This window comes from Dendrobates tinctorius, unplaced genomic scaffold, assembly GCF_039654945.1.
Source record: "Dendrobates tinctorius isolate UK_male_01 unplaced genomic scaffold, ASM3965494v1 ptg000048l, whole genome shotgun sequence".
Taxonomy (NCBI): Eukaryota; Metazoa; Chordata; class Amphibia; order Anura; family Dendrobatidae; genus Dendrobates; species Dendrobates tinctorius.
The window spans coordinates 13,777,145-13,798,966 of NW_027361716.1; the positions used below are offsets into that span (position 1 = coordinate 13,777,145).

Here is a 21,822-nt window from a genome sequence, read left to right on the forward strand (position 1 = left end):
CTATACAACACCCAGGACATTCTCACCACACACAGTACAGAGCTATACAACACCCAGGACATTCTCACCACACACAGTACAGAGCTAGAGGACACCCAGGACATTCTCACCACACACAGTACAGAGCTATACAACACCCAGGACATTCTCACCACACACCGTACAGAGCTAGAGAACACCCAGGACATTCTCACCACACACCGTACAGAGCTATACAACACCCAGGACATTCTCACCACACACCGTACAGAGCTAGAGAACACCCAGGACATTCTCACCACACACAGTACAGAGCTATACAACACCCAGGACATTCTCACCACACACAGTACAGAGCTATACAACACCCAGGACATTCTCACCACACACAGTACAGAGCTAGAGAACACCCAGGACATTCTCACCACACACAGTACAGAGCTATACAACACCCAGGACATTCTCACCACACACCGTACAGAGCTAGAGAACACCCAGGACATTCTCACCACACACAGTACAGAGCTATACAACACCCAGGACATTCTCACCACACACCGTACAGAGCTATACAACTCCCAGGACATTCTCACCACACACCGTACAGAGCTAGAGAACACCCAGGACATTCTCACCACACACAGTACAGAGCTATACAACACCCAGGACATTCTCACCACACACCGTACAGAGCTAGAGAACACCCAGGACATTCTCACCACACACAGTACAGAGCTAGAGGACACCCAGGACATTCTCACCACACACAGTACAGAGCTATACAACACCCAGGACATTCTCACCACACACCGTACAGAGCTAGAGAACACCCAGGACATTCTCACCACACACAGTACAGAGCTATGCAACACCCAGGACATTCTCACCACACACAGTACAGAGCTATACAACACCCAGGACATTCTCACCACACACCGTACAGAGCTATACAACACCCAGGACATTCTCACCACACACCGTACAGAGCTATACAACACCCAGGACATTCTCACCACACACCGTACAGAGCTATACAACACCCAGGACATTCTCACCACACACCGTACAGAGCTATACAACACCCAGGACATTCTCACCACACACAGTACAGAGCTATACAACACCCAGGACATTCTCACCACACACCGTACAGAGCTATACAACACCCAGGACATTCTCACCACACACCGTACAGAGCTAGAGAACACCCAGGACATTCTCACCACACACCGTACAGAGCTAGAGAACACCCAGGACATTCTCACCACACACCGTACAGAGCTATACGACACCCAGGACATTCTCACCACACACAGTACAGAGCTATACAACACCCAGGACATTCTCACCACACACCGTACAGAGCTAGAGAACACCCAGGACATTCTCACCACACACCGTACAGAGCTAGAGAACACCCAGGACATTCTCACCACACACCGTACAGAGCTATACAACACCCAGGACATTCTCACCACACACCGTACAGAGCTAGAGAACACCCAGGACATTCTCACCTCACACCGTACAGAGCTATACAACACCCAGGACATTCTCACCACACACCGTACAGAGCTAGAGAACACCCAGGACATTCTCACCACACACCGTACAGAGCTATACAACACCCAGGACATTCTCACCACACACCGTACAGAGCTATACAACACCCAGGACATTCTCACCACACACCGTACAGAGCTATACAACACCCAGGACATTCTCACCACACACCGTACAGAGCTATACAACACCCAGGACATTCTCACCTCACACCGTACAGAGCTATACAACACCCAGGACATTCTCACCTCACACCGTACAGAGCTATACAACACCCAGGACATTCTCACCTCACACCGTACAGAGCTATACAACACCCAGGACATTCTCACCTCACACCGTACAGAGCTATACAACACCCAGGACATTCTCACCTCACACCGTACAGAGCTATACAACACCCAGGACATTCTCACCACACACCGTACAGAGCTATACAACACCCAGGACATTCTCACCACACACCGTACAGAGCTATACAACACCCAGGACATTCTCACCACACACCGTACAGAGCTAGAGAACACAGAGGACATTCTCACCACACACCGTACAGAGCTATACCACACACCGTACAGAGCTATACAACACCCAGGACATTCTCACCACACACCGTACAGAGCTATACAACACCGTACACCACACCGTACAGAGCTATACAACACCCAGGACATTCTCACCACACACCGTACAGAGCTATACAACACCCAGGACATTCTCACCACACACCGTACAGAGCTAGAGAACACCCAGGACATTCTCACCACACACCGTACAGAGCTAGAGAACACCCAGGACATTCTCACCACACACCGTACAGAGCTATACGACACCCAGGACATTCTCACCACACACAGTACAGAGCTATACAACACCCAGGACATTCTCACCACACACCGTACAGAGCTAGAGAACACCCAGGACATTCTCACCACACACCGTACAGAGCTAGAGAACACCCAGGACATTCTCACCACACACCGTACAGAGCTAGAGAACACCCAGGACATTCTCACCTCACACCGTACAGAGCTATACAACACCCAGGACATTCTCACCACACACCGTACAGAGCTAGAGAACACCCAGGACATTCTCACCACACACCGTACAGAGCTATACAACACCCAGGACATTCTCACCACACACCGTACAGAGCTATACAACACCCAGGACATTCTCACCACACACCGTACAGAGCTATACAACACCCAGGACATTCTCACCACACACCGTACAGAGCTATACAACACCCAGGACATTCTCACCACACACCGTACAGAGCTATACAACACCCAGGACATTCTCACCTCACACCGTACAGAGCTATACAACACCCAGGACATTCTCACCTCACACCGTACAGAGCTATACAACACCCAGGACATTCTCACCTCACACCGTACAGAGCTATACAACACCCAGGACATTCTCACCTCACACCGTACAGAGCTATACAACACCCAGGACATTCTCACCTCACACCGTACAGAGCTATACAACACCCAGGACATTCTCACCACACACCGTACAGAGCTATACAACACCCAGGACATTCTCACCACACACCGTACAGAGCTAGAGAACACCCAGGACATTCTCACCACACACCGTACAGAGCTATACAACACCCAGGACATTCTCACCACACACCGTACAGAGCTATACAACACCCAGGACATTCTCACCACACACCGTACAGAGCTATACAACACCCAGGACATTCTCACCACACACCGTACAGAGCTAGAGAACACCCAGGACATTCTCACCACACACCGTACAGAGCTAGAGAACACCCAGGACATTCTCACCACACACCGTACAGAGCTAGAGAACACCCAGGACATTCTCACCACACACCGTACAGAGCTATACAACACCCAGGACATTCTCACCACACACCGTACAGAGCTATACAACACCCAGGACATTCTCACCACACACCGTACAGAGCTATACAACACCCAGGACATTCTCACCACACACCGTACAGAGCTATACAACACCCAGGACATTCTCACCACACACCGTACAGAGCTATACAACACCCAGGACATTCTCACCACACACCGTACAGAGCTATACAACACCCAGGACATTCTCACCACACACCGTACAGAGCTATACAACACCCAGGACATTCTCACCACACACCGTACAAAGGTAGAGAACACCCAGGACATTCTCACCACACACCGTACAGAGCTATACAACACCCAGGACATTCTCACCTCACACCGTACAGAGCTATACAACACCCAGGACATTCTCACCACACACCGTACAGAGCTATACAACACCCAGGACATTCTCACCTCACACCGTACAGAGCTATACAACACCCAGGACATTCTCACCTCACACCGTACAGAGCTATACAACACCCAGGACATTCTCACCTCACACCGTACAGAGCTATACAACACCCAGGACATTCTCACCTCACACCGTACAGAGCTATACAACACCCAGGACATTCTCACCACACACCGTACAAAGGTAGAGAACACCCAGGACATTCTCACCACACACCGTACAGAGCTATACCACACACCGTACAGAGCTATACAACACCCAGGACATTCTCACCACACACCGTACAGAGCTATACAACACCCAGGACATTCTCACCTCACACCGTACAGAGCTATACAACACCCAGGACATTCTCACCACACACCGTACAGAGCTATACAACACCCAGGACATTCTCACCTCACACCGTACAGAGCTATACAACACCCAGGACATTCTCACCTCACACCGTACAGAGCTATACAACACCCAGGACATTCTCACCTCACACCGTACAGAGCTATACAACACCCAGGACATTCTCACCTCACACCGTACAGAGCTATACAACACCCAGGACATTCTCACCACACACCGTACAAAGGTAGAGAACACCCAGGACATTCTCACCACACACCGTACAGAGCTATACCACACACCGTACAGAGCTATACAACACCCAGGACATTCTCACCACACACCGTACAGAGCTATACAACACCGTACACCACACCGTACAGAGCTAGAGAACACCCAGGACATTCTCACCACACACCGTACAGAGCTATACAACACCCAGGACATTCTCACCACACACCGTACAGAGCTAGAGAACACACAGGACATTCTCACCACACACCGTACAGAGCTAGAGAACACAGAGGACATTCTCACCACACACCATACAGAGCTAGAGAACACACAGAACATTCATACCACACAGTACAGAGCTAGAGAGCACACAGGACATTCTCACCACACATACAGTCATGGCCAAAAGTTTTGAGAATGACACAAATATTAATTTTTACAAAGTCTACTGCTTCATTTTTTCTAATGGCAATTTGCATATACTCCAGAATGTTATGAAGAGTGATCAGCTTAACAGCAATTACTTGCAAAGTCAATATTTGCCTAGAAAATGAACTTTATCCCCCAAAACACATTTCAACATCATTGCAGCCCTGCCTTAAAAGGACCAGCTAACATCGTTTCAGTGATTGCTCCATTAACACAGGTGTGGGTGTTGATGAGGACAGGGCTGGAGATCAATCTGTCATGATTAAGTAAGAATGACACCACTGGACACTTTAAAAAGAGGCTGGTGCTTGGCATCATTGTTCCTCTTCTGTTAACCATGGTTATCTCGAAAGAAACACGTGCAGTCATCATTGCACTGCACAAAAATGGCCTAACAGGGAAGAGTATCGCAGCTAGAAAGATTGCACCTCAGTCAACAATCTATCGCATCATCAAGGACTTCAAGGAGAGAGGTTCCCTTGTTGCCAAAAAGCCTCCAGGGCGCCCAAAAAGACCAGCCAGCGCCAGGACCATCTCTTAAAAGTGTTTCAGCTGCGGGATCAGCCACCAGCAGTGCAGAGCTTGCTCAGGAATGGCAGCAGGCAGGTGTGAGTGCATCTGCACGCACTGTGAGGCGGAGACTCTTGGAGCAAGGCCTGGTCTCAAGGAGGGCAGCAAAGAAGCCACTTCTCTCCAGGAAAAACATCATGGACAGACTGGTATTCTGCAAGAGGTACAGGGAGTGGACTGCTGAGGACTGGGGTAAAGTCATTTTCTCTGATGAATCCCCTTTTCGATTGTTTGGGCCATCTGGAAAACGGCTTATTCGGAGAAGACCAGGTGAGCGCTACCACCAGTCTTGTCTCATGCCAACTGTCAAGCATCCTGAAACCATTCATGTGTGGGGTTGCTTCTCAGCCAAGGGAATGGGCTCTCTCTCAGTCTTGCCTAAAAACACAGCCATGAATAGAGAATGGTACCAGAATGTCCTCCAAGAGTAACTTCTCCCAACCGACCAAGAGCAGTTTGGCGATCAACAATGCCTTTTTCAACATGATAGAGCACCTTGCCATAAAGCAAAGGTGATAACTAAATGGCTCAGGGAACAAAACATAGAGATTTTGGGACCATGGCCTGGAAACGCCCCAGATCTTAATCCCATTGAGAACTTGTGGTCAATCATCAAGAGACGGGTGGAAAAAAAACAAAAAACCTTCAAATTCAGACAAAATAAAAGCATTGATTTTGCAAGAATGGACTGCTATCAGTCAGGATTTGATCCAGAAGTTGATTGAGAGCATGCCAGGGAGAATTGCTGAGGTCCTGAAGAAGGGTCAACACTGCAAATATTGACTTGCTGCATTAACTCATTCTAACTGTCAATATAACCTTTTGCTACTCATAATATGAGTGCAATTATATTTCTGTATGTGATAAAAACATCTGACAAACACATAAAAACCAGAGGCCAGCAGATCATGTGAAAATATAATATTTGTGTCATTCTCAAAACTTTTGGCCATGACTGTACAGAGCTAGAGAACGCACAGGACATTCTTACCACACACAGTACAGAGCTAGAGAACACACACGACATTCTCACCACACACCGTACAGAGCTAGAGAACACACAGGACATTCTCACCACACACCGTACAGAGCTAGAGAACACACAGGACATTCTCACCACACACCGTACAGAGCTAGAGAACACACAGGACATTCTCACCACACACCGTACAGAGCTAGAGAACACACAGGACATTCTCACCACACACCGTACAGAGCTAGAGAACACACAGGACATTCTCACCACACACCGTACAGAGCTAGAGAACACACAGGACATTCTCACCACACACCGTACAGAGCTAGAGAACACAGAGGACATTCTCACCACACACCGTACAGAGCTAGAGAACACACAGGACATTCTCACCACACACCGTACAGAGCTAGAGAACACAGAGGACATTCTCACCACACACCGTACAGAGCTAGAGAACACAGAGGACATTCTCACCACACACCGTACAGAGCTAGAGAACACAGAGGACATTCTCACCACACACCGTACAGAGCTAGAGAACACAGAGGACATTCTCACCACACACCGTACAGAGCTAGAGAACACAGAAGACATTCTCACCACACACCGTACAGAGTTAGAGAACACAGAGGACATTCTCACCACACACCGTACAGAGCTAGAGAACACAGAGGACATTCTCACCACACACCGTACAGAGCTAGAGAACACAGAAGACATTCTCACCACACACCGTACAGAGCTAGAGAACACAGAGGACATTCTCACCACACACCGTACAGAGCTAGAGAACACACAGAACATTCATACCACAGAGTACAGAGCTAGAGAACACACAGGACAGTCTCACCACACGCAGTACAGATCTCCACAGCACAGAGGACTTTCTTACCACTGTAGTCCCGTGGGGTTGATTCAGTGTGATAGACAGGGACCACAGAAAGGTCAACTTAAAGAATGTCTTTATTCTCAGTCTCACATAACAGGAGTGATATTCTTCAGATCGCAGCCCGGTTTCCACAAATATGGTCCGTGTTGAGAACCCACCGCCATGTCTCTTGGGTTTGTCAGCCACCTTGAGCTCCCTAGCTCTGTGTTAGCTTTGCACAGAGTCTCCTGCTCTGCAGCTTGCAAACTCCAAACTGACAGATTTCAATGGAATCTTGGCCATAGAGCCACTTCCAAACCCGGAGTGGAGAGAGGGATTCGCCACACTACCAAACCAATAAAAGCCCTTGACAAGTTTTCGTAAAAATCTGACTCGGTCAACTAGTTGGACCCAATTCACTCTTTCTTTTACTTTGCCTTGTGATTCACAGGCATTCTGCTGTAAACACAAGGCGCTCCAGCGGGTTTAACCCATTAACGACCGCCGATATGCCTCTTAACGGCTGTTGTTAAGGGGCCTTATTCCTCAGGGCCGCTTTTTAACGGCGCTGATAAATAACGTTCCAGTACCTCTAGCTTCGGAAAATCTCCAGGGTCTCAGCTACCGAGGGTAGATGAGATCTTGAAGAACATGATTTGGGTCGGTTTTTACCGCCCCCAGTCCTGTGATCGCCGTTATTCACGGAATAACGGCAATTGCAAAAAAAGTCTGATTTTCTATTCATTTTTCTCTGCTTTGCTCTGATCTAGCATACCAGAGGAGAGAGAAATGCGGTCCTCCTGCAACTCACCCACCCCCCCAGTACCTCCACCATCTCTGGACCTCCGGCTTTGTACCCCGATACAAGCCATCTTCTTTCTGGAGGAAAATGGCAAGTGTATGCTCATTGCGCCTGCCGAGATCTGCCTGCCAGTACCCGGCAACATTAGGAGATTTTTCCTATTGGTTAATTTTGATCACTGTGCTAACCCATATCACAGTGCTCAAATAAAAAAAAAAATAGCAAATCAAACCCCCTTTTTTCATCCCCTTACTTAGGTAAAAGTAATAAAATACAAAGTATTTTTTTCCGTTCTTTGCAGTTGGGTTAGGGTTTGGGCTAATGGTATGGTTGGGGCTAGAGTTAGGGTTGGGGTTAGGGTTGTGTTGGGGATACAGTTAGGGGTAGGGATGAAGTTAGAATTGGGGGATTTCCACTGTTGAGGTACATTAGGGGGTCTCCAAACGCGACATGGCGCCTGTCGTTGATTCCAGCTAATTTTGCGTTCAAAACGTTAAACGGTACTCCCTCCATTCTGAGCCCTACCATGCGCCCAAACAGTGGCAATCCCCCACATACGGGGTATCGGCGTACTCTGGAGACATTGCATAACACATTTTTGTGGTCCTTTTTTAGCTGTTACCATTGTGAAAATAAAAAAAGTTTGGGTATAAAGTAATTTTTTTGTGAAAAAAAGTAAAATGTTCATTTTTTGCTTCCACATTGCTTTAGTTCTCGTGACGCCCCTGAAGGGTTAATAAACTTCTTGAATGTGATTTTGAGCACATTGAGGCATGGAATAGCACAGAAATAGGACTTAAAAATCCTCCAATAATAGAAAATAGCAAAAGAGCAAAAAGGTTTATCCGTCCAGGCCTCCAGACAAATGCACTATCAGGATCCAGTGGACCCATATAATTAAGATGGCAACACAGGTGCAAGAATACCGATGAAACAACCGCTCACAGCCTACCAATACATGGAGGGGGCGGTTGCTGGCCTGGATGCTGTGCATGGCCATAGTGTGAACAGCGCCGCATGCAAGTTTTTTTATTGTGCATTAACATACCAGGCAACCACCCCCTCCATGTATTGGTAGGCTGTGAGCGGTTGTTTCATCGGTATTCTTGCACCTGTGTTGCCATCTTAATTATACTGTATGGGTCCACTGCATCCTGATAGTACATTTGTCTGGAGGCCTGGACGGGTAAACCTTTTTGCTCTTTTGCTGTTTCCCACATTGAGGCATGCAATTTTTTAGTATGGTGTCACTTTTGGGTATTTTCTGTCATGTTGGCCCTCCAAACTCACTTCAAATGTGAGGTGGTCCCTAAAAATGGTTTTGTAAATTTTGATGATAAAATGATGATGTCGCCGCCTGTCACTGAGGCTGCGCTCGCAGCAGCTCATTCACCAGTGGTTCTCAGTCTGGACTGTCGTATCTTGGCACCGTCCAGGTTGAAAACTGTTTATTCCCCGACATGGATAACAGAGTGCGACAGAACGAAGGACAGGTGAGGAATATGGTGTTTTTTTGTTTTGTTTGTTGACGGGAGATGTTGGCTTCCCGTGGAATTAGCATTCAGTGAGTATAACTGTTTATTTTTAAATAAAGAAACCGTTTACTTTTTTTATTTCAAATAAAGGACTTTATACTTGCTTTGTCTTTATTTACAATACAACTATGGGATTAGTAATGGACAGTTGTCTTATAGATTCCTCTCCATTACTAAGCCATGGGTTTGATGTCACCAGACAATATAAAGGTGACATCAACTCCACAAATATGAACCTCACTTGCCACCGTCAAAGGGCAAGTGGGAAGAGCCGGGCAAAATGCCAGAATTGACGCATCTAAAAGATGTGCCTTTTCTGGGCAGCTGCAGGCTGCTATTTTTAGGCTGGGGGAGGGCGATATCCATGGCCCCTTACCAGCCTGAGAATTCCAGCCCCCAGTTGTCTACTTTAGCTTGGATGGTTGTCAGAAATGGGGGGGACCACATGCATTTTTTTTTTTTTTTTTTAATTTATTTAAATAGTTAAATGTGGTGACCCCTCTCTTTTTGATAACCATTCATGATAAAGCGGAGAGTCACAGCCTCCAGCTGTCAGTTTTGCCTGGCTTGTCCTAAAAAATACAGGGGAACATATGCTGGTTTTTTTTTCCTGATTTTTAAACTATTTAGTCTGCATGCACCTGGTCCCGCTATTATTAGTGGCAGTAGGCATAGGCTGATAAAAGTAGTAATCCCATCAGCTGACGCCAGTGACCGGAGGTAAACTTTTTCCTCCGATCTCAGCTGTGGGCTCACGTTGTCATTTGACAGCATGGGAACTGCAGCTGCCTCACCAGCGGTAATTTACCACCGATCAGAGGGCAGTGTGTTCTGTGCTGTCATGCACTTGACAGCGTGGCAAACACTGGATGTTCAGGCCCCTCTTTTAAGTGAATGGGGTTCGGGTTCTGTTCTGGTGCCTGAACCCGAACCTTTTTTTAACTGTTCAGCAGAACCCATCAGACCCGAACATCCAGGGTTCTACCCATCTCTTGTAATGGTAGCTCTCTTCTCTCTTGATTTCACTGCACCCAAGTTTATAGGTGCGTGTGAAACATCGGACTACACTCGGATGTGCAGACTGATAAACAACGTGATAGATCATAGAGGAGATAGAAAAATTTCTTTCTCCGTGTCCTCTGCACCTGTGCTGTAATTCTGTCAAGGGAGAGGATTGGAGCACAGAGCACTGATACTCAGTTCACACAGCAGTGCTGTAGCCGAGGGTCATTAACATATCGCATGTGGTTCTAGCCTAATTGTCAGGCGTTACATGTCTCTCACGAGTTACACCCTCTTTCATTGATGATAATCTCTGGAGGCAGATGCGCAGAAGAGCTATGTTTGGCTCATAGATCTTAACAGCTCATTTACATGTAAGAAAAGCATGTATTTCTCTGCAATAAGACGTATCACAGATATCACGGTATTGTAATCAGCCTTCTATGACCTGCACGACCATATATACAGCTTAAGCCGGGGTCACACTTGCGAGAAACTCTAACGAGTCTCGTGTCTCAATACCCGGCACTGCCGCCGGCACTCGGGACCGGAGTTTGCGTCCGCATGTATTTCTATGCAGCTGAGCGCACCGGTCCCAAGTGCCGGCGGCAGTGCCAGGTATTGAGACACGAGACTCATGAGAGTTTCTCGCAAGTGTGACCCCGGCCTTAGGAGGGTTAATGCTACTGTCAGATTCTCCTTGAAATTACTTTGCAATGTGGCCAAGGTGTTTTGTAAAGGGGAAAAAAAAGCTTAAGAGGAGGAAAAGATCCTTGTGGTTGCTTCTCGGTCAGACGTGGGGGTTATCGGGGATCCTGTCTCTGTGATATGGATGGGAAAATACTGTTGTACAACACAAATGTCGCACCACATGGATGTAATGATCCTGAGCTTTGCGGGCACCTCTAAGACTTGTAGCCCCAGGTGTAGACTACTAAGGCCTCTTTCACACTTCAGTTTTTTACAATCAGTCACAATCCGCCAGGTTTTGAAAAAAACGGATCCTCAATTTTTTTTTTTTGAGGATCCGTTTTTTTTCCCCATTGACTTGCATTAATGGCGGATTGTGACGGATTGCTGTCCGTTGCATCCGTTTTTTTTTTGAGGATCCGCCAAAAGTTGCTGTCTGTCACCATCCTCAAAGATTTCAAAACGGAGCTTGTAACGTTTTTTTCTCTGGCGGATCCTCCAGACACTCATTTAACCCGAAATTCTTTCTGGGTGCCGGACAACTCTCTCTCTCCCTCTCCCTCTCCCTGCGTTTCCTTTAAATTTCCTCATTTTCAGGATCCGTCTGAAAACGGATCCTGTGCCATCCGTTCACATCAGTTAAGAACGGATCCGCTTGTCTGACTTTTTGGCGGATTTGAACTGATGCAAAAAACTGAAGTGTGAAAGAGGCCTAACAGGTCTCCGCATTCTAGACATTAAGAGGATCCCCTGGAAGGTGGACTTCTCTTCTCTGGCCATTTGGGTTGAGATCTGAAGACCTGACTTCCGGCATCATGAGATATTGGTCTGTTCTACAGGGTGGGCCATTTATATGGATACACCTGGGAGGGCCATGTATATGGATACACCTAAATAAAATGGGAATGGTTGGTGATATCAACTTCCTGTTTGTGGCACATTAGTATATGGGAGGGGGAAAACTTTTCAAGATGGGTGGTGACCATGGCGGCCATTTTCAAGTCAGCCCTTTTGGATCCTACTTTATAAATGGCCCACCCAGGTCTATCCATATAAATGGCCCACCCTGTATAATATGAAGATAGGTTGTTATTTAGCTGTCTTATATTGCTGTTTCTCCTTCTCTTCCACAGGTGGTGGTCTTGCTGTGGGAACACTTCTCCTCATAGGTCAGTGCCACTTTTGTTGTCATAAAACAGGGAGGACATGATGGTTTTATAGTGCTGATAACTTTGATGTAGCACTGGCGTAGATTCTCTCATGTGAGCGATTCGGGACGATTATGCTAATGACACTTGATTCAAATTGTCAGAGTTTGATCCAAGAGTCATCTTCCTGTGATGCGATTCTCTCGCATGACAGACTCGCAGCATGGGTGCAGAGAAGATAGAGAACTTAATTTCTCCATTATCTCTGCACAAACATCTGAATGCACTTGCATGACATCTGAGTGCAGTCCGATGTTGGTCACACCCATATGGGTGCGTGCAATCTGATTCTCAGATGCACTTTTTCCATGCTTCTATTGTTTTCTCATGCCAAATCGGCATGAGAAAAAAAAAATCTATGATCTCAGCTGCTCCATTGTATAAGATTGGGGCGAGTGCTATCCGATAAAACATCAGATGGCACTCGGGCTTGTTATATGCTTGTGTCAGCGAGCCCTAAGGGAAAGACTAGAAGCATCATATCAGGGCATATGGACTTCATAGAGTTTGTACCCACTGAGCATTCTCCTCTGTGATCAAGAACGTCGAGGCGCTCTGTACAAGCGTATATGTTTTGCAATCTCGATTGGCCTTACATCTGAATAAACATGTATGTGTTTCTGACTAAGGCTGCGGTCACACTTGCGAGAAACTCGCACGAGTATCGCGTCTCAATACCCAGCACTGCCGCCGGCACTTGGACCGGAGCGCTCAGCTGCATAGAAATACATGCAGCCGCACACTCCGGTCCCGAGTGGCGGCGGCAGAGCCGGGTATTGAGACGCGATACTCGTGCGAGTTTCTTGCAAGTGTGACCCCGGCCTAAGTCTTTCCCTGGCAAAGTTGTCGTCTTGCAATTTTGCTTATGACATGAAATTAAAATCTGGGTCAATTGCTTCCCATGGGAAAGGATCACAGATGTTCCTGGGGATATCATCTTCAACAAAACAAACTTTATCTGTGCATAGTTTGTGCCATGAATGTATTTTATTTTACCCCAAATTGTTCAAAACTTCAATGGGTAATCCAGTCTGAGGCATTTATTATCTATCAATGTAAATAATAACACACCTCTCAAAAAATAATGGGAGCACTAAAATACCACTTGTACTGAATGAAATATTCCAGTTGCAAATCTTTATTCATTACATAATGGAATGTGTTGAGAACAATAAAACATAAAAATGATCAATGTAAATCAAAATTAATATTCTATGGAGGTCTTGATTTAGAGTGATAAAACTAAAGTAGAAAATCAAATTACAGGCTGATCCAACTTCAGTGAAAATGCCTCAAGACAAGGAAATTTTACTCAGTAGTGTGTGTGGCCTCCATGTGCCTGTATGACCTCCCTACAAGGCCTGGGCATGATCCTGTTGAGGCAGCTTATGTTCTCCTGAGGGATCTCCTCCCAGACCTGGATTAAAGCATCAGTCAACTCCTGGTCTGTGGTGCAATATAGAGTTGGTAGATGGAACAAGACATGATGTCCCACATGTGCTCGTTTGGATTCAGGTCTGGGGAATGGGCATGCCAGGCCATAGTATCCGTGCCTTCATCATGCAGGAACTGCTGACACACTTCAGCCACATGAGGCCTAGCATTGTCATGTATCAGATGGAACCCAGGGCACAATGCACCTGCATATGGTCTCACAATAGGTCTGAAAATCTCATCCCGGTACCTCACTGCAGATAGGGTACCTCTGGCTAGCATATGATGACTACTTGAATTTTCAAGCACTAAATTTTGTATTTTCAGAAAATGATAAATGGTCAAAATGACAAAAAAATACAGTGCTTGCAGACCTCAAATAATGCTAAGGAAATACAGTAAGTTCATAATAGTTTAGAAACAATAATACTAAAGTTTTAACTCAGGAAGAGTTCAGAAATCAATATTTTGTGGAATAACCATGATTTTTAATCACAGCTTTCATGCATCTTGGCATGCTTTCCACCAGTCTTTCACACTGCTTTTGGGTGACCTTATGCGACTCCTGGTACAAAAATTTAAGCAGTTCTTTGTTTGATGGCTTGTGACTATCCATCTTCCTCTTGATTACATTGCAGAGGTTTTCAATGAGATTCAGGTCTGAAAATTGGGCTGGCCATGACATGGATTTGATGTGGTGGTCCTTCATCCACACATTGATTGACCTAGCTGTGTGGCATCGTGCATTGTCCTGCTGGAAAAAACAGTCCTCAGAGCTGGGGAACATTGCCTGAGCAGAAGGAATCAACTGTTTTTCCAGGATAACCTTGTATGCGGCTTGATTCATACGTCCTTCGCAAAGATTAACCTGCCCAATTCCAGCCTTGCTGAAGCATCCCCAGATCATCGCCGTTCCTCCACCAAATTTCGCAGTGGGTGCAAGACACTGTGGCTTGCACGCCTCTCCAGGTCTCCGTCTAACCATTAGATGACCAGGTGTTGGGCAAAGCTGAAAATTAGACTCATCAGAGAAGATTACCTTACTCCAGTCTTCTATGGTCCAATCCTTATGGTCTTTGGCAAACTTCAGCCTGCCTCTCCTTTTGCTTCTCATTGATGAAAGGCTTTTTTCTAGCTTTACATGACTTGAGCCCTGTCTCTAGGAGCCTGTTACAAACTGTTCTTGCCATGCACTTCACCCCAGCTGCCATTTGCCATTCCTTTTGTAGGTCCCTTGATGTCATTCTGCGGTTGCTGAGTGACATTCGAATAAGATGACGGTCATCCCGGTCAGTGGAGAGTCATTTTCGCCTTCTGCCGGGTCTGTAGCTTTGTTGTCCCAAATATCTACTTCTTGACCTTGTTGTAATGGTCTGCCGTCTTAGAAATTTTAAGGATGGAGGCAACATGACACTCACTGTATCCCTCTGCTAGTAAAGCCAGAATTGAGCTCTTCTTTTCCTCCCTCAAGACTTTTCTTTTCATCTCCTTTGGCATGGTTAAAAGTTATTTTTTATTCCTATTACTTTTGGGATATTCCTAGCACTTGTTTTGCCATCCAGCTTGTCCTATTACAAGAGGATTGTGAACACCACAGCAGGGTTTTTTTATACTTTCCTTCATTAAATAAGATTTTGTTCAGGTGATCACCTAATCAGAAGCACATTAAGTAGAATGAGGTGTACTCTGGTTGAAATTCAACTGACACTGGAATGGAATGGCTGTCAGACATGTAGAGAAGCTGATTTTCATAAAATTGTGCAGTGGTCTCTTAATTTTTGCCGCAGCTGAATATATATAATAATAATAATATTATTATTATACATTTATATAGCGCCATTTATTCCATGGCGCTTTACATGTGAAAAAGGGGAAATATAGACAAGTATAATAAACATGTGTAAGACAAGGGGCACACAAGTACAGAAGGAGAGGGGACCCTGCCCGTGAGGGCTCACAGTCTACAGGGATGGGTGAGGATACACTAGGAGAGGGTAGAGCTGGTTGTGCAGTGGTTCAGTAGACTGAGGATCATTGCAGGCTGTAGGCTTGTCGGAACAGGTGGGTCTTCAGTTCTTCTTGAAGGTTTCCGTTGTTGGTGAGAGTCTGATGTGTTGGGGTAGAGAGTTCCAGAGTATGGGGGAAGCATCGGAGAAGTCTTGTATGCGGTTATGGGAAGAAGAGCTAAGGGGGGAGTAGAGAAGGAGATCTTGAGAGGAATGAAGGTTGCGTGCGGGTAGGTACTGGGAGACCATGTCACAGATGTATGGAGGAGACAGGTTGTGGATGGCTTTGTATGTCATGGTTAGGGTTTTGAACTTGAGCCTCTGGGCAATAGGAAGCCAGTGAAGGGCCTGGCATAGGGAGGAGGCTGGGGAATAGCGGGGAGACAGGTGGATTAGTCGAGCAGCAGAGTGTAGGATGGACTGGAGTGGTGCCAGAGTGCTGGAGGGGAGGCCAGAGAGTAGGAGGTTGCAGTAGTCGAGGCGGGAGATAAGGGAGTGCACTATTGTTTTTGGGATTTCATGGTTGAGGAATGCGCGGATCTTGGAAATATTTTTTAGTTTGAGGTGGCAGGACGAGGAAAGGGCTTGGATATGTGGTTTGAAAGAGAGGGCAGAGTCGATCACCCCAAGGCACCGAGCGTGCGGGACTGGGGAAAGCGAGCAGCCATTGACATTGATGGATAGGCTGGTGGAGGGGTAGAGTGAGATGTGGGAATATGTGCATAAAGGGACGTATATAAATGGGACTGTCCCTGTTTGGGCAACTCTGGCAATATAAATCAAGTACCAGTTGAAAACATACAGTATACAAAATATTAGATACTATAAGTAAACAAAAATAAAGAACACATATATATATATATATATATATATATATATATATATATATATATATATATATATATATATATATATATATATATATTGTGGGGATGTGACTCGCTCAGGTGCAGCGGGAGACAATCAGGAGACCGGTTCTTCCAAAGTTCATGAGGTTTATTTCTGTCATAAACCATAAAACAGCGTATCACCAAAAATAGCCTCTAGCTTAGGCAAACAAAACATAAACCTTCGTGGTTGCAGACTCAGACCGCGAGTCTCAGCACATGCTGGGAGGTGTAGTCCTCCCCACATACAGCTCCCTGGTTCAGGAGCAGGTCACATTATAAGGCTGTAGCCACACCCACGTTCCCAGCAGCTGACTGGTCACATGACTGTGACCTCACCACAGGTCCTTCAAACAAAAACAATAACAATATCTGGTATGCTTTACTTCTGCCTTACATTATGGAGATAAGCCATTTATGAGACACATATCTCCCATCAATTACACGACCCTTAGCCCTGCCACATACCTCCCCCCTCTGCCTAAAGCCGTGGGGCTTGGCACTTTCACCTACCAGGCAAGGGATTCTGGAGAGGGCATCGGCATTCCCATGTAGCTTCCCGGCCCTATGCTCTACATGGAAACTGAAGTCTCGTAGGGCTAAGAACCAGCGGGTGACCCTAGCATTCTTGCCCTTGGTTTCCCTCATCCACCTGAGTGGGGCATGGTCGGATATTAACCTAAACTTCCGTCCCACCAGGTAGTACCGTAATGTGTCCACTGCCCATTTTATGGCCAAACACTCCTTCTCTACAACTGAGTAATTTCTCTCACAAGAAGTCAACTTCCTACTCAAGTAGAGAACAGGATGCTCCTCCCCACGTATCTCTTGGGAAAGGACAGCTCCTACCCCGACATCTGAGGCATCTGTCTGGAGGACAAATTCACGTTTAAAGTCTGGGGCCACCAAAACGGGCTGCTTACAAAGAGCTCCCTTCATTTCTTGGAAGGCTGACTCTGCTTCTTCGGACCAGCTGACCATCACTGACTTTGTCCCTTTAAGCAGATCAGTTAGAGGTGCAGCCATTGTGGCGAAGTTTGGGATAAACCTCCTGTAATATCCCACAATCCCCAGGAAGGCTTTAACTTGCTTCTTTGACAGAGGTCTCGGCCATGTTTGAATTGCCTCCACTTTATTGATTTGGGGTTTGATCTCGCCACGCCCCACTACATATCCGAGGTACTTGGCTTCTTCTCTCCCCAAGGCACACTTCTTCGGGTTTATTGTAAACCCCGCCTCTCTTAGAGCGTCAAACACTGCTTGGACCTTTTCCAGGTGAGTCTCCCAGTCCGGGGTAAAGATGACGATATCATCCAGGTATGCGGCAGCGTATAGCTTATGAGGTGCAAGGATTCTATCCATCGCCCTCTGGAAGGTTGCTGGAGCTCCCTGTAGGCCAAACGGCATCCGGACATACTGGAAGCACCCGTCTGGTGTGGAGAATGCCGTCTTCTCCTTGGCTTCCTGTGCCATGGGGATCTGCCAATATCCCTTGGTCAGATCCAAAGTGGTTATGTACCTGGCAGGTCCAAGTCTCTCGATGAGCTCATCAACGCGTGGCATGGGATAAGCGTCGAACTTGGAGACCTCATTCAGCTTCCGGTAATCGTTGCAGAACCTCCATTCACCATCAGGTTTTGGGACCAGGACAATCGGGCTCGACCAGCCGCTCTTGGATTCCTCAATGACCCCGAGCTTCAACATACGCTGCACCTCCTTGGAGATTACCTCTCGCCGGGCCTCAGGAATACGATATGGTTTCACGTTCACCCGCACATGTGGCTCGGTCAGAATTTCGTGCTCCACCACCTTCGTGCACCCCGGCAACTCTGAGAACAGGTCGCGGTTTTTCTGGAGTAACTCCCGGCACTGTTGCTTCTGGGCCTTCGATAGAGTCTCCGCTATGGTAACAGCTCCAACCTCCCCTTCTAGGTTGCCCAGCAAGCACGGAGTTACCGCTGGCTCTCTATCTTGCCACGGCTTGATAAGGTTAACATGGTAAACCTGGTATGGCTTCCGTCTTCCGGGTTGGTGGATCTTGTAGTTTACGTCTCCCAGTTTCTCCACCACCTCATATGGCCCTTGCCACTTGGCCAAGAACTTACTTTCCACCGTCGGTATTAGCACGAGAACTCGGTCTCCCGGATTGAACTGCCTCACTCTGGCTGACCTGTTGTAGACCCTGGCCTGAGCCTCTTGTGCCTGGCGGAGATGTTCTTTAACAATGGGCATCACCTTCGCAACCCTCTGCTGCATCAGTGCCACATGCTCAATGACGCTTCTGTGGGGCGTGACTTCGGCTTCCCAGGTTTCCTTGGCTATATCTAGGAGACCTCGCGGATGCCGGCCGTAGAGAAGCTCGAAGGGGGAGAACCCCGTGGAGGCCTGGGGAACTTCACGGACAGAAAACAGTAAATACGGTAAGAGACAATCCCAGTCTCTACCATCTTCCTCTATGACTTTTCTCAGCATGCTCTTCAGGGTCTTGTTAAACCTCTCAACAAGGCCATCTGACTGTGGATGGTACACTGAAGTCCTCAGCTGGGAAATTTGCAAGACTCTGCACAATTCTCTCATCACCTTGCTCATAAAAGGTGTCCCCTGGTCGGTCAGGATCTCCTTCGGCAAACCCGTCCGGGAAAACACATGGACCAGCTCACGGGCTATACTCTTCGCAGAGGAGTTTCTCAGGGGAATGGCCTCAGGATAGCGTGTGGCATAGTCCAGGATGACTAATATATACTGATGGCCCCGAGCTGATTTAACTAAGGGACCGACCAAGTCCATGGCAATTCTCTCAAATGGCACCTCAATAATGGGCAGTGGCACAAGAGGGTTCCGAAAATGAGATGTGGGGGCAGTTAACTGACATGTCGGGCAGGACCTGCAATAGTTTACTATTTCCCGGTGACACCCAGGCCAATAGAACCTCTGTACGATCCGTTCCTGGGTTTTTTCCACCCCCAGGTGTCCCCCCAAGATGTGTGAATGGGCCATGTCCAACACTTTTCGTCTATAGGGGCCTGGTACTATTAACTGCTCTGCCACCTCCTCCCTTATTTTCGTGACCCGGTACAACAATTCCCCACTCAACATAAAATGGGGAAACCTTGTGTCTGCTCCCGGCTCTTGTGCAACCCCATTAATGACGGTGACATTGTTAAAGGCTTCCCTTAGTGTGGGGTCCCTATGTTGGGCAGTCCCAAAATTCTCCCCGGCCACCCCTAACTCCAGGATGTCAGGTACAGGGGACCCTTCCTCTTCATCCCCAACAAGGACACATAAAGGGAACTCGTCTGCCTCTGGTGGTGGCGATACCTCAGTGGGGTGGATTGGTTCCCTGCTCTTGCTAGCACACTCAGAACCCATCCCCCACAGATCCCAAAACAGACAGAAATCCCGGCCAATAATTATGGGATGCAACAAGTCTCGAACAACGCCAACTTCATGCGACTCGGTGCCATGCGCCGTTTCAATCTTCACCCTAGCCATAGGGTAGTCCTTTGCATCGCCATGTATGCACCGAACACCAATCTTTTTACCCGGGAGTATGTTTAGAGGAAAACTGGCCCTCACAAGGGTCACCAAGCTCCCGGAGTCCAGAAGCGCCATTACTGCTCGACCGTTCACCTTCACGGTATATATATATATATTGTGGGGATGTGACTCGCTCAGGTGCAGCGGGAGACAATCAGGAGACCGGTTCTTCCAAAGTTCATGAGGTTTATTTCTGTCATAAACCATAAAACAGCGTATCACCAAAAATAGCCTCTAGCTTAGGCAAACAAAACATAAACCTTCGTGGTTGCAGACTCAGACCGCGAGTCTCAGCACATGCTGGGAGGTGTAGTCCTCCCCACATACAGCTCCCTGGTTCAGGAGCAGGTCACATTATAAGGCTGTAGCCACACCCACGTTCCCAGCAGCTGACTGGTCACATGACTGTGACCTCACCACAGGTCCTTCAAACAAAAACAATAACAATATCTGGTATGCTTTACTTCTGCCTTACATTATGGAGATAAGCCATTTATGAGACACATATCTCCCATCAATTACACGACCCTTAGCCCTGCCACAATATATATATATATATATATATATATATATATATATATATATATATATATATAAAAAAAATTGAATGTGTGGGTAAGTGTGTATCACCAACCAATCATGAAGCATCTTTCATTTTACCAGCGCTGTTAAAAGAAGCTGAGCTGTGATTGGTTGCTATGAGCAACAGTTTTCCCACATGACAACACCTCAGCAGACACTGACATGGTGGCAGAAATCTAGCATCCCCGCAAACATAAGCTCCCAGCCATTGTCTGCCCCCCAGAATGGAGCAGAGAGCATATGACAGAAATGAATCACCCCCTCCCTGCCTATATCCCCATGACACGACCTCCATCCCATAGGCACATCTTCCCTCTTAAAGGGATCTGAGGTCTGGAAGTTAGGGCAAATCCCTCAGCGCTCTGATACTGACCCCAGGCCTCTCTTAAAAGGATCATTGGTATGGAAGTTGGGGCAAATCCATCCAGCGCTTTGGTTTTGACCCCAGGCCCCTCTTAAAGGGATCCCCGGTATGGAAGTGAGGGTAAATCCACTCTGCGCTTTGGTACTGACCCCAGGCCTCTCTTAAAGGGATCTCTGGTATGGAAGTTAGGGTAAATCCCTTAGTGCTCTGATTCTCACCCCAGGCTTCTATTAAAGCAGTGTTCCCCAACTCCGGTCCTCAAGAGCCACCAACAGGTCATGTTTTCAGGATTTCCTTAGTATTGCACAGGTGATAATTGCATCACCTGGACAGACAAGAATTCAAACACCTGAGCAATACTAAGGAAATCCTGAAAACATGACCTGTTGGTGGCTCTTGAGGACCGGAGTTGGGGAACACTGTATTAAAGGGTTCATTGGTATGGAAGTCAGGGCAATTCCACTCTGCGCTTTGGTACTGACCCCAGGCCCCTCTTAA

General features: G+C 47.1%; 1 protein-coding gene across 4 annotated transcripts in view; it reads left to right on the forward strand.

Moving 5' to 3' along the window:
• The window catches only part of ELP4 (elongator acetyltransferase complex subunit 4), a 527,861-nt gene that overhangs the window by 679 nt on the left and 505,360 nt on the right, over positions 1–21,822 (forward strand). For all 4 annotated transcript variants that reach the window (XM_073576300.1, XM_073576302.1, XM_073576301.1 and 1 more), the window contains exon 2: positions 12,440–12,475. In XM_073576300.1, the coding sequence (XP_073432401.1) occupies positions 12,440–12,475 (36 nt within the window). The remainder of the gene's footprint in view (positions 1–12,439; positions 12,476–21,822) is intronic.